We start from the raw sequence: 24290 nt of genomic DNA, 5'->3' as shown, positions 1-24290 counted from the left end.
TTGAGTTTGTTGCGATCCAAGTGACTGCTATTTCAAATTGGAGAGGACACTGTATGCCACTTGAACTAGTTTCTTTTAATTTATTTGACTGATGTCTTGCCTCCAAATGATGAAGTGTGCAACAGAATTATGTACCATTCCATATGTAAATAATGAAGCCAATTCATGCACAAATTATTTTTGGCACTCATAACTCCCATTGGATGTATTAATGTTTATCAATGCTATTAAAATGTGGATAATGCTCAAATATTCATATGATTAAATGTTTTTCCCCTACAATGAAACTTGAGTACAAAAAAAAGAAATAACTACAGATTTTTTGACCACAAAAAAACATTGGCGCCATCTGTTGGACTTCTGAAAACTCGATTAATTACAAGGCAGAAAATTTGATAAATTTAGTTTTTATTTAAAAAAAAAAAATGTGATGCTCCAGGTGTGATGTCTGGTAGACCAGACACTGGGTGCAATGCTTTCACATGAACAAAATAAAACAAACACTAGAAAGTTGTAAAAGAAAAATTAAAAAAAGAAAGACACCAAATTAAAAATAGTACACCCCCAGTTAGTATCACTTAAAAACAAACCTGTCCTGGAAAGAAGTGACAAAGAAATGTTATTTCTTGGCGAAGGAGATCTTCATGGCGTTGCTCTGCGTGATCTTGAAGCCTTGCAGCGATTCTCGCGCGGCACCCGCCTGCACGTCGGAATCAAACTCCACAAAGGCAATGTCGTGCCGGCCGGGTACCAGACGCACTTCTTTGAAACCCGGGAATCTGCGGGCGGAAAGAGACACACGTTTTTGGAAATTTCATGCTGTGGGACAAAAACATGCAGCATTTTAACTGACTGGTTGAAGAGCATGGACAGCATGAGCTCATTGGTCTCTTCAGGCAGGTTGGTGAGGAACAAGATGTGATTGGGAGGATTTTCAGAAACCTGGAATTGAAAAAAAAAGTCAATAAAACAACTACAACATCCCAAACTACTTTTAATAAATGACAATACCTGCTGGTGCATCTGTCCGGGCATCATTTGACCATGCCCCATACCACCAGGGCCCATCTGTCCAGGCCCCATCCCAGGGGGTGGCATCATGCCTGGCGGGGGCATGTAGGGCGGCTGTCCTTGCATGTGCATCATGCGCCCCCCTTGGTTCATTCCCTATGGGGGAAAATACACATCATACAGTGTACTTGTATAGACTAAACAGGGGTGTCAAACTTAGTTTGGGGCCACATTAATGCCAACTAGAGCTCATGCACAAAGATATTCATTGTGAATAAAGTGTCTTACAGCCATGCCACCCTTCTTGCTACCGCTGGACTCAGGCTTTTTCTTCTCTTTCTTCTCCTCCTTCTTCTTACGTTCCCGCTCCACATAAGTTCCCTTCATTTTGGCAATTATGTCAGAATCCGTACTGGCGTACTGGATGCGCTGTGGACAATTGACCCACGGTACATTTTCACAACAGCTTTTATCGGTGGCAAAACATGAGCGTGTGGAATCATAGAGCAGGACATACCAAGGGTTTGTCATAAAAGGGGAAGCCCTGCAGGGATCTAAGAGCATTGGAGGCACTGTTCACCTCCTTAAATATGACAAATGCTTGACCCTTCATCTTTAAAGTACGGGATACCAAAATGTCCAAAATCTGGCCAAATTGCTTGAAGATGGCATAGAGAGACTTCTTCAGCTCTGGGGAAAAATACAAAATATGCAATATTTAAGTCAAATGATTGTTTAGTTACACGTATAAGTGTGATTTTGAATTGTTGTATACTTAAAAAAAAACAGACAAAACGTGCTTATATGAGCTTGGAGCGTAGTAGTACTTAAAGTGGACCTGGTCACTTACCATCTTTCTTGATTTTCTCGTTTAAATTGTTAATGTAGATCGTGTGATTAAGTCGCACCTCCGTCGTGGCCATCTAAAGGTTCGAAAAGAACATAGTAAAAGACGTGGTAATAACAAAAACCTCAACACTTAACAATAGCAATCGCCATTCATTCGAAAAGCGTGGAGCAAAAACGAGAAGCTAACGAAGCGTTAAGATATCCGTCACTATCCTGGCTAGAGATTTCCAAACCAGTTAAGAGAAACATTGCCCAAATATGCTTTTAACTACTTACAAGGGCGTATTTGTTTAATGTTAAATACGAACTTAAGGCCAGCTTTTTCACCTACCATACCTTAGCTAGGGGAAGCGACCGAATGAATCCAGTCCTGAATCTCGCGATAAAAAAAAACAAATTGGTTCTTCATCGTTGTCTTTTGAATTGTTTTATGCATTGACAGAGTGCATGAGCGCCACCTATGGGAACACCGGCTTTGCTAGCCTCTCAGTTAGGCTAGTCTAAAAGTGAGTATAAAAATACCTACACATCATCTGAAACAACACAAAGTAATTGTTTTACCTGGAATTTTCGCTAATATAACGTCGACATTGTTTACGGGTGGAAACGAACTTATTAACTGGGGCAATGCTGTGCTATTACCGTACTGCTGCGTAAACACGTTACTAACGAGGTCCATTTTTAAATGACAGCACATTTGGGAAAATGTCGGGGTGCTCCATGCCCCATCCTCCTCTTCCTCCTGCACCCCCACCACCACCACCACCATCTTCAGCAACCCCAAACTCATCGGAAATGAAGAAGTTGTATCAAACAATCGGAAACAGCAGGAGCGCAGTTGAAGGCGACCACACGGAGCCGCTAGTGCTCATTCGCCAAAGAGAGAGCAGGTGACCGATCAATTATGTGCTTTCATTATCAGATCGTTCTCATGTGATGAAAAACATCTGATCTGTCGTGGTGGCTCATTGAATAAAACCGACAAAACATGTTAGACACAAAGAGCCAAAATTTTGAATTGTGAGAGTCAAAAAGCCACCCCCCCCCCACCCCCCCAGTGACCTGGCAGAATAGACAGATACACACATAAACACACACAATTAAAAGCATTTTATTGACCATTACACTTTCTTCCCCTTACAAAACAACAATAATTTCATTTCATGGTAAGTGTACACCTTAAACAATCAAAGGAAGTCTGGTTCATCTATCACAGCCAATTGCAGCCAATGAGTGTCATCTGCAAACCTGACACTTGACTGTAACACTTTCAAAATCACATTATCAGGAAAAAAAATACTAGTCAACTGTGAATTTGTATCCTTCAGTTTCAACCGAGCTCTCCACTGGACTCTGGTAAACACATATGTACCTTCACTCATCCAAGACGGCCCACAGTGAGTACACAATGCTTATCGAGTGCCGTGTTTCTGACTGATAGCATACTACTATCATACTGAACAGTCTCTAAATATACTTTAAACATTGATGTCATTGTTAGACATTCGATCAAATTATGCCTTATCTTCTGTTTATCTTTTAGGTGCGGCTTGGTTGCCTTGTGGATGGCTGCTCATCTGCTTTGGCCGTCCATTGACATGGCCACCATCTTTCAGGCTGCGCTCAGTAGAGGCTTCACAGCTCAGGGTGAAATGTTCTCAGGTAGAAAAAGACAGTTGTGAAGTGGCAAGACTGTTGTGTTCTTGATGGCACCTTACGTCTTTAAGCCAGGAACATGGCGTCACTGGCCGAGGAGGTGTGTGGATGCAAAACTGAGCTGCTGTCAGGAGGTCTAAGTGGCAAAAACACCACCAAGATCATCAATCACTTGTGGAACAGACAGCCTGTTCTCATCCCGTATCCGTGGCAACGTGGAAATGCATTTTCCCTGAGAGGAATGTAGAACAAATAAACTACTGACTGACTATTCTACAAAATGCCGTTCTAATGATCAACCTTGACATTGACCATCCAGATATGACGAAGACTACAACCATGAGCCATGCCAGCGTGGTGGACACAGAGCACACTGGGCCGTGGCTACAGGTAAAACAGTAAAGTTTAAACAGCACACTGTTTACTCATTCACTCCCAATTTTCCCAGGTGTTCTCCTGGGTACGGACAAGAGGGAAGTGAGTTCAGATACCACCCCAGCCGACCCCACTTTGCCGTGGATCCACCTGCAGCAAGACTTAAGCTCACCTTCAACATGTCCCTCAGCAGACAGCCCATCTCTCAGAGAGATTTTCATCTTGGCAAAGCAGGGGAAGAGTCTGCGCTACCAGTTGTGGAAACTGGACGACGTCACCCGAAGCAACGGGCAGCTCAGGGCGTTAGACCCGCAGAGACGCGGCGACGGAACAATCTACACACTTCCTCAAGGAGGGGTGGAAGCCGGCTTGGCTGGACAGGCTGTTTTGTTACATGTAAGGACACCGTGTGACAGTCAAGCACATGAGATGAATTTAAATGCTCTGCAATGATGGAATGTGTGTCATAATGGTCAAGTGCGTGCAAAAGAAATGAACAGGGGACTGGAGCACTCTCTACCAAGTCTTATTTCCAGTTTATTGCTATCTATTACCTTCATGGAAAAGAAGCAAAGAAGACTTTGTTATCAAATGTAACCTGTTATTGCAGTTGTATGCCACTCAAAAATACACTTGTGCTTATAAACAGTAAATCCAGTTTCCTCATTAGAATGCACCCGGTCAGAAGGTTAGAAAAACAAGAAGCTGTTAGCTATTTGACATGCATGGAAGAAGAAGTATAATACTTTGTAAACAAGTCTCTTTGTGGACTTTTTGGAGATGACTCTTGTTTTGCTGTGTGGACTATAAACACACACCAAAACACATGGTCATTTACTCTCGCCCCTCAATCAAAAAACATCATTCATATTTAACCAGGCGTAAGTAACCCTATTGCTGTTATTTCCCATTTACAGTAAACTCCTCGTCCAGTTAAAAGATTAGAAGATACAAAATAGTGAAAAATGGCCACTTATTCAGTAGGTTCCAGTTTAAAAATTTGCTTTAAAAACGTTTGTATCGCTCTACCATTGCTGAAAACAGCTCAGTTGTTTATGGTGCATGGGTTAACACAGCTACTGTATCAAAAAAATAAAAAGGCACAGCCTGTCTTGATCGATGGCTTTGGTGGGGATGCTTAGTTCAAAAAGTTCCAAAAAACGTAGCTGATGCGTGTATTGGGGGGGGGGGGGGGGTGGGCATGTTCATCACTTTCTTTTTTATAAAGAGTGCAAGAAAAATAGAAGGAATGGTCTTTCTTTTAAAAAAAAGTAGGCACAGAATTTGAACAGGGAAATTAAACGAGTGGTATAAAGGGCAAAAAAATTAAATAAACGCATATATACACTAGTCAGTTGACACATGGTTGAATAACCAGTGTTTTAGTGTTGCCGTGTGTTTAAATGTAAAAAAAACAAGGCCAAATAACCTTCGGGGAGGCGTCAGGGCTTGAATCCACTTAGATAAAAAAGTCCTATCTTGCTTTAAGTGGAGCGAGTCCGTAATCTCAAAATGTTCCAGTTTTTCCTGTCAAGGACACTTGAGGTCTTCTGCTCACGGGACCTCAGTGAGCATAGAGCCCAAGATGTCTATGAGGTTGTCCAATCCCCATAAGTAGCCGTCCTCCTGGTTGCCCTCGACCCAGGGGGTCCGGTGGTTTAAGGTTTTGTGGGTGGGCACGGGCACAGTCTTCCCAAAGTCGATCATCCACACCCGGGCTTTCCCTGAGGCGTCGTGCACAAACAGCAGAGAGCTGCCTACCACCTGCAAAAACAAAGTATTATCACTCTGTACTTAAAATAGTGCTACAATGACTAATTGATTAATGTAATTAGAAAAAAACTTGGAATTCAAATTTGTTGCTTCAATTAATCTTTTGATTAACGTGTATTGTAATGGTTTGTTTTGAAAGTGCCGTAGTATTTATTTTTACTGTTACTAATGAACGATTAGCACGAGGCTAGCTCTAGTTGCAAGTGGCTAATCACTATGCTTCAAATAATAATTTAGCTACAGTACAGTTGTACTAGCTGCAGGCCTAAAAATAATAATTTTATAGTCACATGCGAAATTATATCCTGTCAGTGTTACCTCGTGTGTCTTGAAGAACTGCGATTGCTCCAGAGCTGACCGTAGCTCCTCCAAACGTTGCAGGTATAACTTCTAAAGACAAGAAAAGGAACAAAATGAAGCTGTTTCTTTGAATAAACTGTCTAAATACAATGGAAAATATCCAAAAAGTAGGATGGAATAATAATTAGAGATGTAACATTGCATTGAATCATGGAATAGTATTACGGACTAATACTGTATTGGTGTCCAACGAATCAACGTATTGTATTGTCATGAACACCTAATTAAAGCCTGTGGTGTACAGACACATCTTTCAATGTAAATGTAACAGTGTGAACTCACCAGAGTCTGAGTATTTCCATCCACAAAGTCTTCCAAGGCCTTCATCACTTGCTCCTTGAGTTTGGTGGTCTTGAAATTGGTGTTGCACGTGCCATCACCTTTCTGCAAGAAGCAAGCCAACCCCAACGAGGGTTGCCCGGTCGTTTACAACAGGAATTGGTCTATTTTTTTTCCATATTTCAGCATGACAAAACTGACCTTGATGCCCTCGATGCGGAAGCCCATTGTGGCCGTGGAACTGAGCGTCTCCCTCCACTGCATGTATCGGGGCTTGAGCACCCCCTGTTGGGCTTTCTCCTCCTCAGTAGGGGCTCCAGGGTCCACAGCGACCATCTTTTCATACATGTCCTTCCGCAGGCGTGGACGCTCTCGTGCTTTCATCAGCTCTTCTTCCAAGTAGGTCCTTAATGATAGCAGAAAAGCTTTTTTAGGCAAAAATGCAAACAGACCCATGAGCAAAGTGTTGTCTTCTTACCTGCTGCCCATTTTACAGTCCATAATTGAAGGAGAGTCAAAGTCCGCCAGCAGATCGTCCATCAGGTTGTAGTCCTGCTTGTCTCTTTGCACCACACCATAATAACCAGGCACGTATGGCTTAAGAATGTCCTTCATCAGTTTCTCCAGGCACTGCTGCTCGCACTCGCAGTAGCGCTTTAACAGGCGACCATTCTCGCCCGCCTGGAAGTTACCTGTCAAAATCAAGAAGAGTACACATTAAGCAACATCTAGTATTAATTAACTTCACTTCTAAGTAGCTCTTAAAGGAGGTACATCATTGGTTTTTTGGAAGCTCTTCTGATTCTGGAGAAAATATGGAAATACCATTTTGTGGCCACCTCATGGAAATGCTGGCTTTTGTTCACGCTACCTTTGCCTCCTCTATTAAAGACCCGAAGATTAAATTAACTTCATTTCGATGCTTTGTTGTCATAAGACTCTCATAATCATGACTGAACACCAAAAATAGGTCATTTTTGGAGCAGATTTTGATTTGCATACCACCATCAGTCGAAGCCAAAACATTAGAGTGTTCATGCCATAGGATAGGTTGCTGGTAGTCCCTTAACATACCTGCATGGCCGGCGAGCTGCACCCAGGGGTAGCGCTTTTTGAAGGACACGACGAAAGGAGACCAGTGCACCATGGTCTTCAATTTATGCCACGATTTATTCTGAAAGCAAAACACAAAAACATTATGGCATTTCTACACACACCTTAGTAGACATTGGTCGGAACCTCCCCTTAAAGCTAGGCGAGGTACACTAACAAAGCCATTCATAAAACATTTACTCAAGTGCTGTAAAACAGAGTCATACTGTCTGAAAAGTTTTATCTACACGGCAAGGACAGTGTTCAGTTGGGGTTTTGACGCAACAGATTAGAGCAGGCTCTTGTGTGTATATGTGACAAATCAAATGGACAAAGTGTACATTTGTCATCAATGTTTATTTTGACTAACAGTCCTAGTGTTTTTTTAGACCAAGCCCCATAATTGGGAGGCAATGTTACATCATTAACCATAACAGGAGACCGCGAAACTCAAGGGCGTTAATCCAGGAAAACAATTTTTGAAAATTATAGCCTCGTCAAAAGCCAAAGGCCACGCCCATCACCGCTGTGATTATGAACCAGCCTATCTGCACTTTCTTTGTGTACATTCTTTCCACAGCTAGTGTGTCGAAATTGCTGTTACAATAAAATAGTCGCAGTGTTGAAATACCTGCTGCAAAACGAAACCACACTTAGTTTACCTGAAAAACAGGACAGAATTGTTTTCAACCTGCTTTATCAATCTGTAAAGATTCCATCAATCAGCGGGCTAAAGTTGCAGCGAGCTAATTATAATGATCTAGAGATAAAGTCCATGGTTCAGGTTAGCAACATTGTAAAATCTTAATTACACAATTTTCCATTTTTTACAAGATTCCTCTGGTTCACTAGGTTGTATAATGAATAAATATGTTATTTCAATTGTAAATATTTTTGTTGTAGTACTTGGTAGAATGACAAAGAGATATTCCAGTCCAATTTGTTTGGCTAAAGCAGATGAAATAACAGAAAAATCTGAACCAAAAATGGCGGACAGATCGACAAAAGATTTAAATGACTCCAATCAATAAAGCAGTAATAATGATCTTTGGTATTATACTTATGAGCATAACTAGTTTGGTTTATGATTAATCTAAGCATACTTCTCACTTAAGAGCCATTATGTGAAGATTATTATTGTTTGTGCATGGTCACACAGCTGCTCAGTTTCGGTAAAAAGCATGCTGTGAATAACAAATGACGTCACTTGAAACTTCGAATCGCATCCTTGGATCGACCTCGACCACGCACGTCATGGTTGAAACTGCTGACGAGACGCACGCGTCAGACGTCTTGTAAATATTTTGCTGCAAGAACTGATTTCCTCTTGAACTTTTGACATCAACTTGTGATTGCGTCTACAGAGCACCGTTTCGGAACCCTTCAGTCACCCTTTTGTCTTGAAACAGTCAGCACTCGCATTTTAGGATGGATGGGGAATTTCTGACATTGTGTTTAAGGGTGTCATTGACTTCCCGCCAGTCAAAGACGGGCAAAAACAGACAAAAGAACCCTTCCCTTTGTTTTAAAGCCTGTAATTAACCTTGCCTGCATGTTTTGGTGAAGTCTGAGGAATGTGGAGAAATCCACACAAGCTCAAGGAGAACCTGACCATAGATTCAAACAGAGAACCTTTTTACTGTAAGGCAGACAGATGTGTTAGTTGCATATTTCATCATTCGAATACATCATGCCTGCATTTCAATGTACCATCCCACCACATGTATTTGTTCAGACAAATACAAATTTCTCAAGAATTTCAAATATACTGTTGTCATTCGTTCATAGCTCACACCCACACACAACCTAAGAAACAAAGAAAGAACTCAAGCACAAACTATTTTCTTCACCGTCAAGAAAGGAGTTTCTGCACTGGTGGGCTTAGGCAGGGCAACGTGGCTCCCACTGGCCCTGGAATCCTCCTCAAACATCATTTTCTTTCTTCCCTGGCTAACATACCTTCTGTTGTGCTCAACATGTGCAAGCTTGTTGTCTGCCTTCACAACACCCCAGCTAAATCTGCACACGGCACCCCTCCAGATTCTCCTCCATTGATTCGGAATGCAAGTTGTTTTATCTTAAAAAGCTACCAGCGCTTATTATTTTGTTAAAATATGATATCGACCAAGCCCTGCTTCCACTTAGCTCCTTTCTCTTCTTTACCATCTCTCTCTTTGTTCTCCCCCATCCCATAATCGCCCCATGCTGAGCCCCCACACCCAGCCAATCTCTAGGCAGATACATGCGCAAATGGGGGTAGGAAGAGAGGACCGCCATTCCCTCCCATGCCGGCAAATTCCACAATAGTGTGTTAACTTACGGGGGTACGTGCGCTTTCGATGCTAACTGTGTAGCGCCGACAAGGTCGTGCAGATTTTACAGGTTTGAGCTTATCTGAGTGGAGGTTTCAAAAAAAGGAATGGAAGTCAATGCAATGTGCCCGCAAGTGATGGAAAGATGTGCGTGTGTACACGCACACGCGTGTGGTTACAGAACCTGTCAGACGGCTCACTCATCAGTGAAAGGAGTGACTACACATTGCACTGTGGTAGATGTTTGTACAACAACGCTGTGTGTTTGATATCAAACCCACATCCCGTTACCCCACCTTATCCAAGTTGTTTGCGCCTAGTCAAATGTTTTTCTGGCACTTTTGCACCAGTGACGAGCATGGTTAATAATAATTATTATAACTGAGCAATTAAGTAAAATTTTATTTTTCACTTCTTAAAAAAATACTCTAATACAGTGCTTCTTATTAGATTAAAGGGTCAAAACACACTAAAAGTTATCAATACATGTATTGTTATACGTACTCGCTTTCAAATATACATTTAACTGAATTTGGAGGAAAATAAGCTAACCTTCCAGACGACATGCAAGTCCCACTTGTTCCAGTTTCCACCGCGCATAATAGCTCACCAAGTTTGCTAGTGGGAAGGACTTTTATTTAAACAGCAATAGGAAAATTTCATCATTTTCAAAGTCACCAAATTTAAACCACAAGCGATGACTGGAAAATCACACCGAAACACATCCTACTACAGAGAGGAATACTTCCTGTTTCTGTCACAAAAAGCACATGTCACTTGTGTCACTAGTGGGCCTATATTTATTCGCTTTCTAACTCCTTTCATATATTTAAATGCTGGGACAGAGAATGCCAATTTGAATGACCAAAGAAACAAAATGTGACTGTGCATTCATGTAAGAAAGTGGAAGCTTCACTTGTATGTCGCATTTTAAGTTTGTGTAATCTCATCTCGGTTTATACCATTTGCTCTTGTGAGCTGTTCCACTTTTATATAAAAAAATGTCAGAAATCAAAATATATACTTCCATGGGAGCATTCAGCCTGCTCACAAAACACCCAAAAACAACAACAATCATGTGTCAGGGATAGCTAGAGTTGGTAGTTGATCTCAAGACAGAAGAAGAAAAAAGTACAATATTTGGCACCTTGCAACCAGCAAGCGATTTTGCCTTCAACTCAATTTTCCATGACACACACGCTGAAATCGCATTTGAGACGCCATCGTGTCAACAGCCCTGCGCGTGCGTTTCTGCATGTGTGAGCAAGTTTGCGCAGCCGTCAAGAGTGTTTTCGCGTACTGACTGTAACTGGTTTGGCGGCCAGGCTGATGCGCTGGAGATTCAAGCGCTAGGCGTGACGCACACCCTTTGGGACACAATGTCCCATTTTTTTCACTAAAATTGGAAGGAGCACACAATGTGCCCATTAAAGCCCACAATTCTTATCAGAAACTCAGGAGACCACGTCATCCTGTGTATTACAACAGCTCAAGTGTACTCAGGTTGCTCATTTCCTGAATGTAAGAGCCGGTAAATGACACAGGGTCCACTCATTGACTAAAGCCATTGAAGTTCTGACGTGGGAAAATGTATAAGCTTTACACACAAACAGATATAAAAACAACAACTTGTGTATGGAAAAGTCTATTTTGCCAAATGCACATGAAAGAGCCTGCTTTTAAGCACTTAATGATGCTGAATTGTCATTTATAATGACAGGTTTTCAGTTTTGTGCTGACTGCTCTGATAACATTGCCATCATTTTGTAGTGTAATAAGGTAGCCAATTATCCTTCAAATGGTCTAAAATTTTTAACAGGATTTGGAAAATCTAATTAATGCTTTATTCCTTTTTTTGTTCAGGCTGAAGTATGATATTTAATAGCAATCAAAGGGTATTGTTGTTTCTATTCTTTTAAATAGGCTTGGATAGTCAATGAACAGTGTGCAGCTTTGTTGTAATTTGTGAAGGTTTAAAAAATACACAAAGAAATTTGAAAAAGTGAATATTTGACAGGTTTCTATGTTCAACTATAATTCCTAGATTACTATTTTCTATAAATATATTTTCTTCATTTCAAAGATTCACTGTGTATCCAAGTATTCTGACCCAAAAGGAAAACTCGAATGACCAGTAATACCCATTTGACTTGAGCTACCTTTGAAATGTATTGTATCTTTCCTTAAATGATCTTTGCGACCTCTTTGACAGCAACACTGCTGATTTGGCAACGCGAGTGCCAAAACAAGTCAAACATGTTTGGCAGTTTATGCACCTGTAACCAGGTTGGCCGTGGGATTGTTGGTATCCTTTACTAGATGTCAATATTCATCATACTGATTACTTACTATAAAAGTTGACACAGAAAATTGTTATCAATGCTTTAGCCCCACCAGTACTTAGTGAAAAAAGGTTACTAGAGATAACCAATCTCTACCGTCCGTCATCACAAATCACAACAAACCACGGATTTTAACTATTTCAAACTAAGTATGTGTGCTTAAATTTGGACTAAATGGCAAAAAAACAGTACAATTGCTTTTTTTGTCTGAAGAGTCACTAGGTTAAAAGACTGCCAAGATGGAAAAAATAGTCCAAAAAAGTAGTGTTGTAGTATTTTGGAGCATCAAGTAAACAGTACTGTTGCAGTATATTGGCAAAAAAACAATACTGGTATTGGTGTTCCCCGAATGTGCCAATGTTTTACTGCTGATTGATGAGAATAATAAGGATGGCTAAAGCAACTATAAATAGCCATCAGTTATAAAACAAGATGAGCTCCATTGAATAAACAATGGAAAGACAGCTGTGTTTACAAAGAGACATTCGTGCAACTACACGTTTGTCAATGCCGAGCATTGCTGAGGATGAATAATGCTACGCCATTGTTTTGACAAGTCACAACCATCACAACCTTTAACTTTATCTTATTGTCATACGATGAAAGAATCTGCATTCAACATGCCTCCAATTCAGAGTTGGGGGGGGGGGGTGTAATATTTAGAGTTTTCTCAGGGCACTGGTGGAATATTTCGACATTCTTGTTTCCATTTTCCAATTTCTGACTGCATGACTGGCCTGCCAGTGTAAAACTTACCTTTCTCCCCATGCATGTCATTTTGGTTCTTTCATAGCTGAAACAAATTTCCATACACTCGAAGGTCTTCACAAAATGAAAAGGAAGTGGTGTAGAATCAAAGGATGGCTGGTTTTAAGATGCTCCATTGTTCTAGTTCTTTAACAGTTCAAATGTTTTGGTTAATAGTATAACAAATATTTCCTTTTCATCATATTATATTATTTATATTATTTACATTATCAATGATGCAAAGAAATCTAATGCCACAGGCATCTGACTGAACTGTAATGTGACTAAATGTAATGTAAATATGTCCCTGATGAATTAGCGTGGCATCAATGCTGTATTTTCAAGTTCCAACTCTTCACCATAATATTTGGACAGGACAATACAAATTATAGTCTAGCAGAAGCGACATAAGCAGTGTTTAAGAACAGAAATGCCACTAACCGTTGGACCATCATCCGGGCTGCAGAAGGACCTGGCCGGAGACAAGCTGGGCTCGATATCGCTGCCCGTGTAGTCGTCCTCGGACTCTTCGAAGGACGAGACGGACGACAGTCCGAGGGAGGACGAGTTGGACAGCTTCCTAGGCGAGCGCATCAGCGCCGGGGACCCCCCGCAGCCGCTGTCCGAGCAAGGAGACTCGTCGTCCGGGTGAAGCTCCGAGCTCCAAGCGGCGTAGAGTTCGGTGCGGAGGCTCAGCTGGGTGGACGATTCCTCGGAGCGAGTGGGACTTGGATCCCGAGTGATGATGAGTTTAGGGATGGGGCCGAGGTATGGTACATTCCGCGGGGGGTTATCAGGGTGCGACGCACGATTTCCATCTTCAGATGGACAGGGGGCGTTAATGAAATCACTTTTGGTCATTGTCATTGACTCGTCCACTCGATCAACACAATCGCCTGACTGTAAACTCGTTAAAGTAATCGAAGACACCGACTCATCCGGGTTCAAACCTCTCAACGGGTCCAATACACAATCTTGGCTGTTCACCTCCGATGGTTGATGCTCCATGGCCCCTGACGGGGGGTCCGAGGCATTGTCCTCCTGTCCGCCACTGGTCTCCGCGCAGCCCGCAGCGCTAACTTGAAGGCTCCCTAGACTCCCCGTGCTCGACTTTTCCCTTTGACCGATCGTCCTCTCCCCGCTCACATCTCCGACCGGCTTCGGCCCCTCCGAAAAGCCAGTCGCGGCGACGCGCGGCTCCTGCTCCTCCTCCTCGTCCGCCGATACGGCCTCGTCCCGGGGTAACTTTCCCTCTCGACGGCCGTGGCGTGGGGCGATCTCCCCGGCGTCGTGTCCGCAGCTCGGCTCCGCACACGTCGGGCTAGAGTCTCGCTTTCGCCTTCCCAAGCACGAAAAGGCTTGTCTTTTCATCGAATTCCCGTTTATGTGGAAATTAGGGCGCTTTTCTCTCCTACGAGCGTCGAGACGGTGAGGCGCTTTGCTCGCTTTCCATGTTGCTCTGCCGGTGGTGGTATGCAAGAATATCGAGCGATTTTGGCCCATCTCGTTCGCCGTACAAGACAATAGCTCCAGTGACACTCCCTTTTTACTGCTACTATGGCGATTTAAAAAAAAAGTTGAAACCTAAGGCTGCGTGACTCTTGCTAACTAAGACATAGACAGCGAATCATTAGTCATACTATCTAGTTCAGGAAAATCTTACATTATTCCGTTCTCCGGTGCACTTGTCTTGCTTTTGGAGACTTCTCACATCTGTGGGAAGAGAGAAGTACAATTAGGTACATAAACTTGACAAGCACTTGTTGCATAGTAATTACATAGGCTTGGCTCGTGCGAAATTTGGTCCAGAACATAAAATGTAACGTTTGCTAAACACGGTCAGTTGAAGTAAATGCATGATAAAATATTAAGATTGGTGGTTAAAAAAAACATTTTAAGGCAAGTACAATATTAGAATAAGGTAGATCTTTGAGAACGTATTATTGTAGTGAGCAACTCTAACCAGGCTTACACGCCCCATGCATTAAATCTAAAGTGCATTTTCAAACAAATTACGTGGTACTAATATTCAAATGCAGTGAAGTTTCAGGGGGGGAAAAATCTCAGCCTACACTTGACAGATTCAAATAGATATACACCCATCTTGTAGCGGGGGACTGCCCAAACAAGCTGCAATGTAATCCCATTTTTCCCCAATAAAATACTCTAACTCAATTCTTGCCAGCTTTACAAAATGTTTTGTTCTGGTTTAGCGAACATCACGGCCGAAAATTACGCTCATTACCGTTGGCTACCAGTGCAGATCAGATATTTAGTTTCATATATCGAATTTCCAACAGTGTAACAGTGCTCTCCTGTGGCTGGACATGGTCTCGACAGCGCATAGCAATATAAAATACATAAAACTAAGGGTTTAATAATCCCTTTTCATAAAACATGAATACATTTTATGTCAGCAACAATAATTATTTAGTTAATACATTCCTCCATTAAAGATAAGTGGATAACCAACTGCCTTTCAGTAAGTATAATGCCAATTGACTTAAAATCACACCCATGATTAAATTAATTAGGGCCAATGGAAAATAATAGTCATGCTGTCATGATACATACTGGATAGTTTACACATGAACAAAGACACACGTTTAGGTGTGCTGAAGAGGCATTTATGTCACACTCACTGAACATGGGAGAAACAAAGAAAAAAAAGTCATTTTTTGCACACCCATACATGTGTTTACAGCAATTATTTTTGAAGTGTTCTTGATCAGTTGAAAGGACATTCTGGAATGGTTTATTCTGGAATGCTTTTCAACGATGTGTTTGCTTCTTGTCATGCACAATGACAGAGCAAAAAGCTAACAGTCAGGAAGGAATGCTCACGCAGCAGCAAACTAGACAGTAATGATAACAGTGGAAACAACAGCTCATTTTAAATTAAATAAATTGGCGTACATTCTTAGGTAATCGAAACTAAATTATTCACAAAAATGACTAATGATGACTTGGCTTAATGGAATGCAATGCTACCTGCAATGAATATACAGAACAAAGAGATGTCTAGTCACATCTTTTATTTATTTATTTTTTAATAGGAAGTTGGACTTCATATTGTATTAATTTATATGAATAGAGTACAACACTTAATATTAGGTCAAACCAGAAAAGCATGTTTCACATCACCAAATATATATTAAGATTTGTGATATTTGGAATGAGAGAGAATTCTGTACGTTTCAGTTAAACTTATATGTTCATTACAATTAAGCAGTAATCCATGTAAAACGTTGAGAACCAGTGAATTAGTTTTCAAAATACCATAGTTCATTTACATTGTTTTAATATGGTAATTAGGGACTGGCATTAAAGTTTATTATTTTTCCCCCCAAGAATATGTGCAATACATAAGTTTAGTCAAAAGTTCTTTTGACTATATTTTTAAAGTTTTCGACCTCACAATACTACAGTACTACTTTCATTAAAATGGAAAGTAGTAGTATTAGTACTAATACAACCTGTTTATCAAAGTAAATGAAATAACAAAACATACCTGAGGTCCCGTTGTTGTCTAATGTGAAAAGTTGGCAGCTTTTAATAAAAAACATTATTTTAAATTTAACATTAGAGAGAAGTTAGCTGCTTTCCCTCTTCTTGTGTCGCCAGAATGCTTAGCGATAAGTGTCAAAGTAGCTCGCGTTTTGTTTTCGTTACAAAAGCCTACAATAGAAAGTAGAAATTGGTGAAACAAAATGATAAAAAATAAACATGGCTGTAAGCTGCCAAATTTCAAAAGGGTAAGGTTTCAACTGTGTACTGTACTTTAAAATAATAAAAATAAAAACGACCGAGGTTTACGCGACGCCCTAAAATGTATACTACTGCCAAATGCTCAGTATTTCTGGTCACGTGATTTAAAGCCTCTTGCCTTCAAAACCATAGATTTCGTGTAAAAAATAGATAACTCAGTGAATGATGCACACTGTGAGCCACGCTATGTTGCATTTATTGTTCATGTGTTTATAAACATGTTTTTCTTTACATGATTAATATGTTCAACAAGTTACAATAAGCACCCGCTGGAATACAATGTTAGTATTTTTGACTTATGGGTGGTTCCGTAGAACCAGGAAGTTTTGTTTCACAACCAGAAGCCTCAGCGTGACATTCACCGGGTTACTTGACGACCAGAGTTAACTACAGGGGACCGGTCGCCCTCCCAAATTTCCTCCACCATGAGGGTTCTTCAAACGGCCTTGTGTTGGACCAGAAGCCGCACTCTTGCTCCGGGCGGTGTCACTCTTAAAAAGGTATCACATTAGCAAAACGGTGGCTTCTCGGCAAGGCGCTGATTTCCATGGGGTTTAATGCCCTCGCTGTCATTGTCCCAGGTGCTCATCGACAGCTGCCGATCTTGCTCGTCTGATGTGATTCCGAACGAGAAGATCCGAAACATCGGCATTTCCGCGCACATCGATTCGGGGAAGACCACCCTCACCGAACGCGTGCTATACTACACGGGAAGAATAGCGCAGATCCACGAGGTTTGTATCACTGCATTGAGTCCATTTTCATCAGGGAATATCAGTATAAGTATTTTGTCTTGCGGGGTGATAGGTGAAGGGGAAGGATGGCGTTGGGGCCACCATGGACTCCATGGAGCTGGAGAGGCAAAGGGGCATCACCATCCAGTCGGCTGCCACCTACACCATGTGGAAGAACCACAACATCAACATCATCGACACACCAGGTGCTGTGAGCAGCTACTCATGTAGTGTGGTCCAATTATGAAATGTTCAGATATTGAGATGTGATAGACAGTTTTTGCATGATTTGAATGGGGCAAAATAACATGCCTTTTCTCTCAAATGTATTGTTTTAATCATTTGTTTCGGATTTACTGTCATTATTTTGTGTATAAAAATTGAATTTGATGTTCAAACTTGAGTCTTGTAAAAAGAGCTGGTCGTCTTATATTGGGGTCAAATTCCTTGATCAAGGGCATCGTGGCGTAACCGATCTTGTTTGACATTTTGAAAGGAATAAAAAAAAATGAAGATGGAAGAATGTCAATAAAAGCCAATCCTAGGCATATCTGCAATTAACATCAATAATACCCTAGAAAATTGCAATGATGTTGTTAACATGCGAGCTGTCACTCCAATGGTCACATTAAACATATAAATTCTATAATTCTTAAGGTCTGCTCTTCAATGACACAACATTATTATTAACAATGAACACAGTCGATCATTTCTCTTGCAAAACCCTCACTGTCCAGGTCACGTGGACTTCACCATCGAAGTGGAGCGAGCACTACGTGTGCTGGACGGCGCCGTGTTGGTGCTGTGCGCTGTGGGCGGCGTCCAATGTCAAACCATGACAGTGAACCGGCAGATGAAGCGCTACGGTGTCCCCTTCCTCACTTTCATCAACAAGCTAGACCGCATGGGCGCCAATCCTAACAGAGCCCTTCAGCAGCTCAGGTGATTTCTCGTGTCACGAGAAATATTCCAACTCATTTGAATAAGTATTTTTAATAACATTTTGTAATTATCTGTAGGACCAAACTGAGCCAGAATGCCGCTTTTGTCAACATCCCAATGGGCCTGGAGGGTAACATAAAAGGCATCATCGACCTTGTAGAAGAGAGAAGCATATATTTCGAAGGACCCTTTGGGTAATGAAAGCTTTTTGTGCCGGGAATAAAAGTAGAATGTTTGAGTCATAAAAAAAACATCTAGGCTAGGAGTTATGCTAAAGTCGTCTCCAACTTTTGAAGGCAAGCCATCCGCTACGATGACATCCCGGCAGATTATCGCGCGGAGGCAGCAGACCGCCGACAGGAGTTGATTGAATGTGTCGCTAATGCTGATGAAGTTTTAGGAGAGATGTTCTTAGAAGAAAAGATTCCCACCAATGATGAGCTCAGTGTAGGTTGTCTGTTCCCATCCCAAGCCTACATGATGTCTATTCATAGTCATTAATGTTCGCCCAACTGACTTGACATTTCTGATCGTCCAACAGGCTGCACTGCGCAGAGCCACAGTGCAACGTCTATTCACGCCAGTGTTGGTGGGCACAGCCCTGAAGAACAAAGGTGTGCAACCCCTCCTGGACGCCGTACTCAGTTTCTTGCCCAATCCCACCGAGGTCAAAAACTATGCCATCCTTAATGATGAGTAAGCAAGGATTCGCCCGTAAGACAGTCAACCGTCAATATATATATTTTTTGAATGCACATTTCTTGACAACATAGAGATTCCAGTGACAAACTCAAAATCGAAATGGACCCGACAAGAGACCCTACAAAGCCTTTTGTCAGTCTGGCTTTTAAACTAGAGGTGAGCACTGGACTTGACCTCCAATACATACATGCCAGCTCTCTCTGACACTGTTGTCTTTTTGCGTCTGAGCAGGCGGGTCGTTTTGGCCAACTCACATACATGCGGGTGTACCAGGGTTGCCTGAAGAAGAGCGAGTACATCTTCAACACGCGCACTAACAAGAAGGTGCGCGTGCAGAGGCTTGTGCGCCTGCATGCCGACCAAATGGAGGTGAGAGCAGTTGGGCATTAGCTGCAAATAATTGTGGCCATTTCATACAATTAGAACAAAAACAAATCTAATGATCTCTGTGTCGTACTCTATTCTCCAGGATGTCGACGAAGTGTATGCGGGTGACATCTGCGCTCTGTTTGGGATTGACTGTGCGAGTGGAGACACTTTCACGTCCAGGAATAACGAGAACCTCTCAATGGCAAGTAACTGTACATATTGTGAATATAGTAAGCCTCTCTTTCTTAATCATCTCGTGTTCTCTGTAGGAATCAATTCACGTCCCTGAGGCTGTCATTTCCATGTCCATGAAGCCAACCAACAAGGTAAGCAAATACGATGGAGCATGTCAAGGAATTACAAATGAATTGACTTAAACACGTTTTTTTTTTCTGTCGGAGTAGAATGACCTGGATAAATTTTCCAAAGGCATCAACCGCTTCACCCGAGAAGATCCCACCTTCCGGGTTCATTTTGACAACGAGAGCAAGGAGACCATCATCTCAGGCATGGGCGAGTTACATCTAGAAATCTACTCGCAGGTACAGTAAATATGGGTAGATGCTACAACATCGCATCCATGCACTACTCTACTACTTTTTGACAAGCTCTTGACCTTTTTACTCAGAGTTCCTCCACTTGGCACTGAAAAATGACACAATCACTATTTTTGGATTGGCTTTGGTACCATCTTGTAGCATTTTAAAAAGGTTATAGGAACATATTTTTTTAAACAATACAAGACTCAATGTTTTTTTTGCAGATGATAACGAATATATGCCAATTAATATTGCTATGTTAACAGGTCTACATCCAAACATTCATCATTTCATTCTTATTTTGTCTTTCCAGAGAATGGAGAGAGAGTATAACTGCCCTTGTGTGATGGGAAAACCCAAAGTGTCATTCAGAGAAACCATCACTAAGGCTATTCCGTAAGTACTCACAGCCAACACATATTTAGAATGCAATAAAGTATCTAAATGATTTGTTTATTATATCATACATGTAGAGTTGATTCATTACTCATGGGCTCAGTCACTCCCAAGCAGTAGAGAAATGTGGTGTAAAGTGTAGTTTTTTTTTTTTTTAAATTTAAGTTGTAGTCCCTTGTTCCAAAGGGTAGTCCCCTTTTTCCATCTTGAGCACTTTAATTCCTTCACTAGGAGACCAGGTGAACAGCACCTTCCAGGCAAAGATATCCTGCAACACAAACAGGGAATGCTAAACACTTTTCAGAAATGTAGGTTGGCCAGCTACAAGAATTTATTTTGCCTCTCCTTAGAAAATAATGCATGCGCCAGGGAAATTAGATTAATTAACGTTGCATTATAAGGCAAGTACCTGGGACACCATATCATGAAGCAGTACGTCATATTCATATTTCAGTAGGCTGCTGTCTGCACTTTCCTGCCATACATACACAGTTGGAGTTAGCGTGTCAAAGGAGAAGGTTTTAGCAGGTAGAATAGCCAACCTGCTGTGTGACATTGGCGACTTGAGCCATGTTGTACAAAGTTTCTTGTGTGGATTCATTGAGCATGACGTAGCTGGACACTATACTTCCAAGGTGCCAGAAAGGGACATGCTCTGGAGCAATGTGACCGTAGCTGTCTGAGGGTGGAAAGAATATCTGTTGATTAGCGTCACATCACCGAGTACAGTTTAGTTGTAGTTGTGTAAAAAGTGTAATTTATAAAGTAGGTTTACAGAAATACCAGTTGTGGGTAGTTACCGGGTATGTTGGAAGCAAAAAGCAGATTGGGTCGAGACAGCTGCTCCTGGAAAAAAGCCTCTTCCTGAATGGAGGTGTTTATTTTCAAGATGTTCTCGCATGACAAAACCTTGACCTGTGGTGGAGTGTGGCTATCCTCCATTGGGAATAAAACCTCTGCCGAGCATTCCCCTTGGATTTTCTGTAGAAAAGACATGAGGGTGAAAAGAGGTATCATGTCAAAACCTGTGGCATACTGCCATTTGACATGTTGCAATGTAAAAACAGCTTACTTTCTCAATCCACTCCTGCACAGAAAGGTCCAGCTGGTACTTTCTCCCAGAGTTGGGCACGTCCTAAAAAAGGGAAAATACATCCTGGTTGGGTTGTTGTTTTATCGTCTCCTATTATTGTGCGTCTCCCACTTGCCTCTGCATTCGCACGAATGACTTTGTGCAATCCGAAGATTTTGTAAGGTGAGGCGTATTGGGTGTTCAGGTAATGTTGGACAACTTTGGCAGCCCTTTGAGCAGGGTAGTGGCTTGGGTTCAGTTCTCCGGTCTCCATCACTGTTTCTATTACCTCGTGGGTTGACTGCGGAAAGAATGAATCGGAACAATGCAATGAGGCTATACTTGGACTTTGTGTATACTGCAGGTGTAGGTAAACAGGGCAGGGCAATGTTTGTCTCTTGATAAGATGAGCCTGTTGAAATGGAATGTGGAAAGCTAGAAAGAACATTAATTCAAGGCAAAAGTAGCCATTACGAACGTTTCACAATAATGTTGTGAAATGTTTTTTTTTTTTAATGTGGTTCTTGCCTGAATTTTCAGTTCTGGGTCAGTCGTCTGTTCCTCATGGAAGTAGAGGAGTGAGCTCTCACTTCCTGTTTGACAAGAGGGCCAGCCTTTTTTAAAGTGACAGCACTGTAATGTTCAAGCTGCGTTTTGAAAAAAATGCCTTTGATTCATTGCTGAATACTTTAGAACAGAGAATGATGAAATTGGCTAGTATGTTGGAGATTGTTATAGAAACAATTGTGCAGATGTCAAAAGTCAAAATGATGGGAAACGGGTAGCATTTGGGGTTGGCTGCTCACGTACACACAATCCAATGTGGTAAACAATTTTCAAAACTGAAATGATGAAACTGTCAAAATGAAGCCATTGCAAATAGTTGAATTTTGACTGTCCATATTTTCACTAGGTTTGATTTCACCCACAAGAAGCAAACCGGAGGCTCTGGTCAGTATGGTAAAGTTATCGGCATCCTTGAGCCATTGGAACCAGAACACTACACCATGCTGGAATTTGAAGATCAAACCGTGGGAACCAACGTTCCAAAGCAACTTGTGCCAGCCGTGGAAAAGGTTTCCCTTAAATATCTCTTTTCATTTTAGCCAACATAAAAGTCCAGCTGTCTTAATCTTTGATTTCCTCCCCCTTCTTCACCTCATAGGGCTACAGGGAAGCCTGCGAGAAGGGACCCCTGAGCGGCCACAAGATCTCCGGAGTCCGATTTCTCCTGGAGGATGGGGCGCATCACATGGTGGACTCTAATGAGATATCCTTCATCCGTGCGGGGGAGGGAGCTCTAAAGCAAGGTGAAGGTTTTTCTCATTCTAATTGTAACTAGCATCCACCTCAATTCATCCGTGCGGCTTTTCACAGCTATGGAGAAGGCCAATGTCGCCATCATAGAGCCCATCATGTCAGTGGAAATTGTAGCGCCTCAGGAGTTCCAGGGCGTGATCATTGCTGGGATGAGCCGCCGCCACGGTGTCATTACGGGCCAGGATGCAGCTGATGGGTACTTCACGCTGTACGCCGATGTAAGTCCAGCTTGTCAAGTGACCGGGATCACAGTTTGGAATCTTATTAAATCGATTTGATTGCGCTTTGACAGATTCCTTTAAACGACATGTTCGGGTATGCCACAGAACTACGATCAAGCACTGAAGTAAGAAAAGCAGGTCGCGCCTAAATTAAGTCTGCATTGGCTATGATGTTAAAGATGGTGTTTTGTCCTCTGGTTTGTTCCAATCAGGGAAAGGGGGAGTATACTATGGAATACAGCAGATATCAACCGTGTATGCCAGCCACGCAGGAGGAACTCATCCACAAGTACATGGAGGCGACGGGTCAGCTCCCTACTAAGAAGAAGTGGAAGAGTTGAAAAGTATCTCTCTTCTTTGGGACTCTATCAACAGACCACCATATCTTGGCATTATGGTGAAATGTTCTAATTTGGTCATACAGACCCCAAACCTTTTCACATCATGTTAGTCTAACCCTCGGAGAAAACTATTTATTTTTCCTTTATATGTGTATCATGAGTAGCCAGCGTTATAGACAATGGTGGTTAAGCAGGTGTTGATCATGCACTGAAAAGGAATGGAACAAAAAGCTGAATTTGCAACATATGTATTACTTTTACAATTAGTAATCAGGAAAATTATTTTCTTTTTTTGATAGTAGATGTCCATGTCAGAATAGCAATTTGCTCAATTACTATTAAGTCAATATTGAAATGGTTTGTCTTTTTACTTCAGTCCGTATCCCTCCAAATTGCTAGTATTTCACATATTTTAACAGACTATATAAATGTATGATCACAACTCTATGACATCAAGTATTTAAGTTCCCCCTGAAAGATTCAGAAAAAAGTCTTTGTACTGTGTACAGAATTGCCTTGAGCGACCATTTCAATAAATAAATACATGTAAACCTTGAATATGTCAATTTGTTTTGAACAGCCACGTTAATCATTAGTTTTACTGTGACAGATTTGCTCTCACCTCGGTCACGCCAAAATCACATGATATCATTTTAGGAGGGCTTTCGGCGATGACCCCACCGAGTCCCACCACCGCCAAGAGGACACACAGAATCATTGTGTGGCTGGAGAAATGAAGAACGTAAAATGAGCCCCTCCTGTTGAGACTGCCGTTTTGTAGACCAAAAGGCTGGAGAGGGGGATGTCCCGATTCCTCCCTTGCGCAATATCTGCTTATTGCTTGACTCTCTTCAACCCCAATAACTCTCCTCAGCTTTATTGGTTTCAACCGTAGCGGTTCAGCCAATGGCAGAGTAAGATTAGTTATCGCCCAATCATCATTTGGTCATCCTAATTGTCATCATTTAGACACGGATGCAATTAGGGTGGTAATTTTTCTATCCATACCGTTCAGCCACTGTGTCATGCCGAACAAAGGACTACCATATTTACTCGCATATAATGCATGCGAATATAATTTTCAGGATAA

General features: G+C 41.7%; 5 protein-coding genes across 7 annotated transcripts; 2 read left to right on the top strand and 3 right to left on the bottom strand.

The window, feature by feature from the left end:
- Positions 1–391: 391 nt before the first annotated feature.
- snrpa (small nuclear ribonucleoprotein polypeptide A) lies at positions 392–2348 on the bottom strand. 2 transcript variants are annotated; one of them, XM_077722918.1, is made up of 8 exons: positions 2197–2348; positions 1862–1934; positions 1529–1701; positions 1300–1440; positions 1012–1167; positions 854–942; positions 591–779; positions 392–503 (listed from the first exon to the last, which is right to left on the bottom strand). In XM_077722918.1, exons 2-7 carry the CDS (start codon positions 1932–1934, stop codon positions 620–622), a joined length of 792 nt encoding a protein of 263 aa, XP_077579044.1. In that variant the 5' UTR covers positions 2197–2348; the 3' UTR covers positions 392–503; positions 591–619. The 2 variants fall into 2 exon arrangements, with proteins under 2 accessions (XP_077579044.1, XP_077579043.1); XM_077722917.1 differs by having other exon boundaries at positions 392–779; positions 2197–2347.
- On the top strand, positions 2286–4544 carry actmap (actin maturation protease). The gene is made up of 7 exons (XM_077722913.1): positions 2286–2366; positions 2553–2750; positions 3189–3257; positions 3404–3522; positions 3588–3717; positions 3836–3906; positions 3965–4544. The coding sequence occupies exons 2-7, from the start codon at positions 2566–2568 to the stop codon at positions 4342–4344; spliced, it is 954 nt and encodes a 317-aa protein (XP_077579039.1). The 5' UTR covers positions 2286–2366; positions 2553–2565; the 3' UTR covers positions 4345–4544.
- itpkcb (inositol-trisphosphate 3-kinase Cb) lies at positions 4409–14476 on the bottom strand. The gene is made up of 8 exons (XM_077722904.1): positions 14460–14476; positions 13238–14348; positions 7378–7477; positions 6782–6995; positions 6505–6709; positions 6307–6408; positions 5983–6054; positions 4409–5655 (listed from the first exon to the last, which is right to left on the bottom strand). The coding sequence occupies exons 2-8, from the start codon at positions 14297–14299 to the stop codon at positions 5446–5448; spliced, it is 1965 nt and encodes a 654-aa protein (XP_077579030.1). The 5' UTR covers positions 14300–14348; positions 14460–14476; the 3' UTR covers positions 4409–5445.
- A 2389-nt stretch (positions 14477–16865) lies between these two features.
- gfm1 (G elongation factor, mitochondrial 1) lies at positions 16866–23758 on the top strand. The gene is made up of 18 exons (XM_077722903.1): positions 16866–17064; positions 17146–17298; positions 17372–17504; positions 18036–18240; positions 18318–18434; positions 18537–18687; positions 18782–18936; positions 19014–19098; positions 19174–19311; positions 19412–19513; positions 19581–19637; positions 19716–19853; positions 20164–20246; positions 22232–22394; positions 22484–22628; positions 22696–22856; positions 22931–22984; positions 23072–23758. The coding sequence occupies exons 1-18, from the start codon at positions 16990–16992 to the stop codon at positions 23198–23200; spliced, it is 2244 nt and encodes a 747-aa protein (XP_077579029.1). The 5' UTR covers positions 16866–16989; the 3' UTR covers positions 23201–23758.
- Positions 20271–24259, bottom strand: lxn (latexin). Of its 2 annotated transcripts, none has more exons than XM_077722915.1 (7): positions 23823–24259; positions 21455–21619; positions 21319–21381; positions 21047–21227; positions 20789–20925; positions 20656–20721; positions 20271–20514 (listed from the first exon to the last, which is right to left on the bottom strand). In XM_077722915.1, the coding sequence occupies exons 1-7, from the start codon at positions 23916–23918 to the stop codon at positions 20407–20409; spliced, it is 816 nt and encodes a 271-aa protein (XP_077579041.1). In that variant the 5' UTR covers positions 23919–24259; the 3' UTR covers positions 20271–20406. The 2 variants fall into 2 exon arrangements, with proteins under 2 accessions (XP_077579041.1, XP_077579042.1); XM_077722916.1 differs by lacking the exon at positions 23823–24259 and adding an exon at positions 21847–21980.
- Between the last annotated feature and the right edge of the window lie 31 nt (positions 24260–24290).

This window comes from Stigmatopora nigra, chromosome 8 (assembly GCF_051989575.1).
Source record: "Stigmatopora nigra isolate UIUO_SnigA chromosome 8, RoL_Snig_1.1, whole genome shotgun sequence".
NCBI lineage: Eukaryota > Metazoa > Chordata > Actinopteri > Syngnathiformes > Syngnathidae > Stigmatopora > Stigmatopora nigra.
Note: the sequence above shows the minus strand (reverse complement) of the source record. Positions and strands in the feature narration are given on the sequence as shown.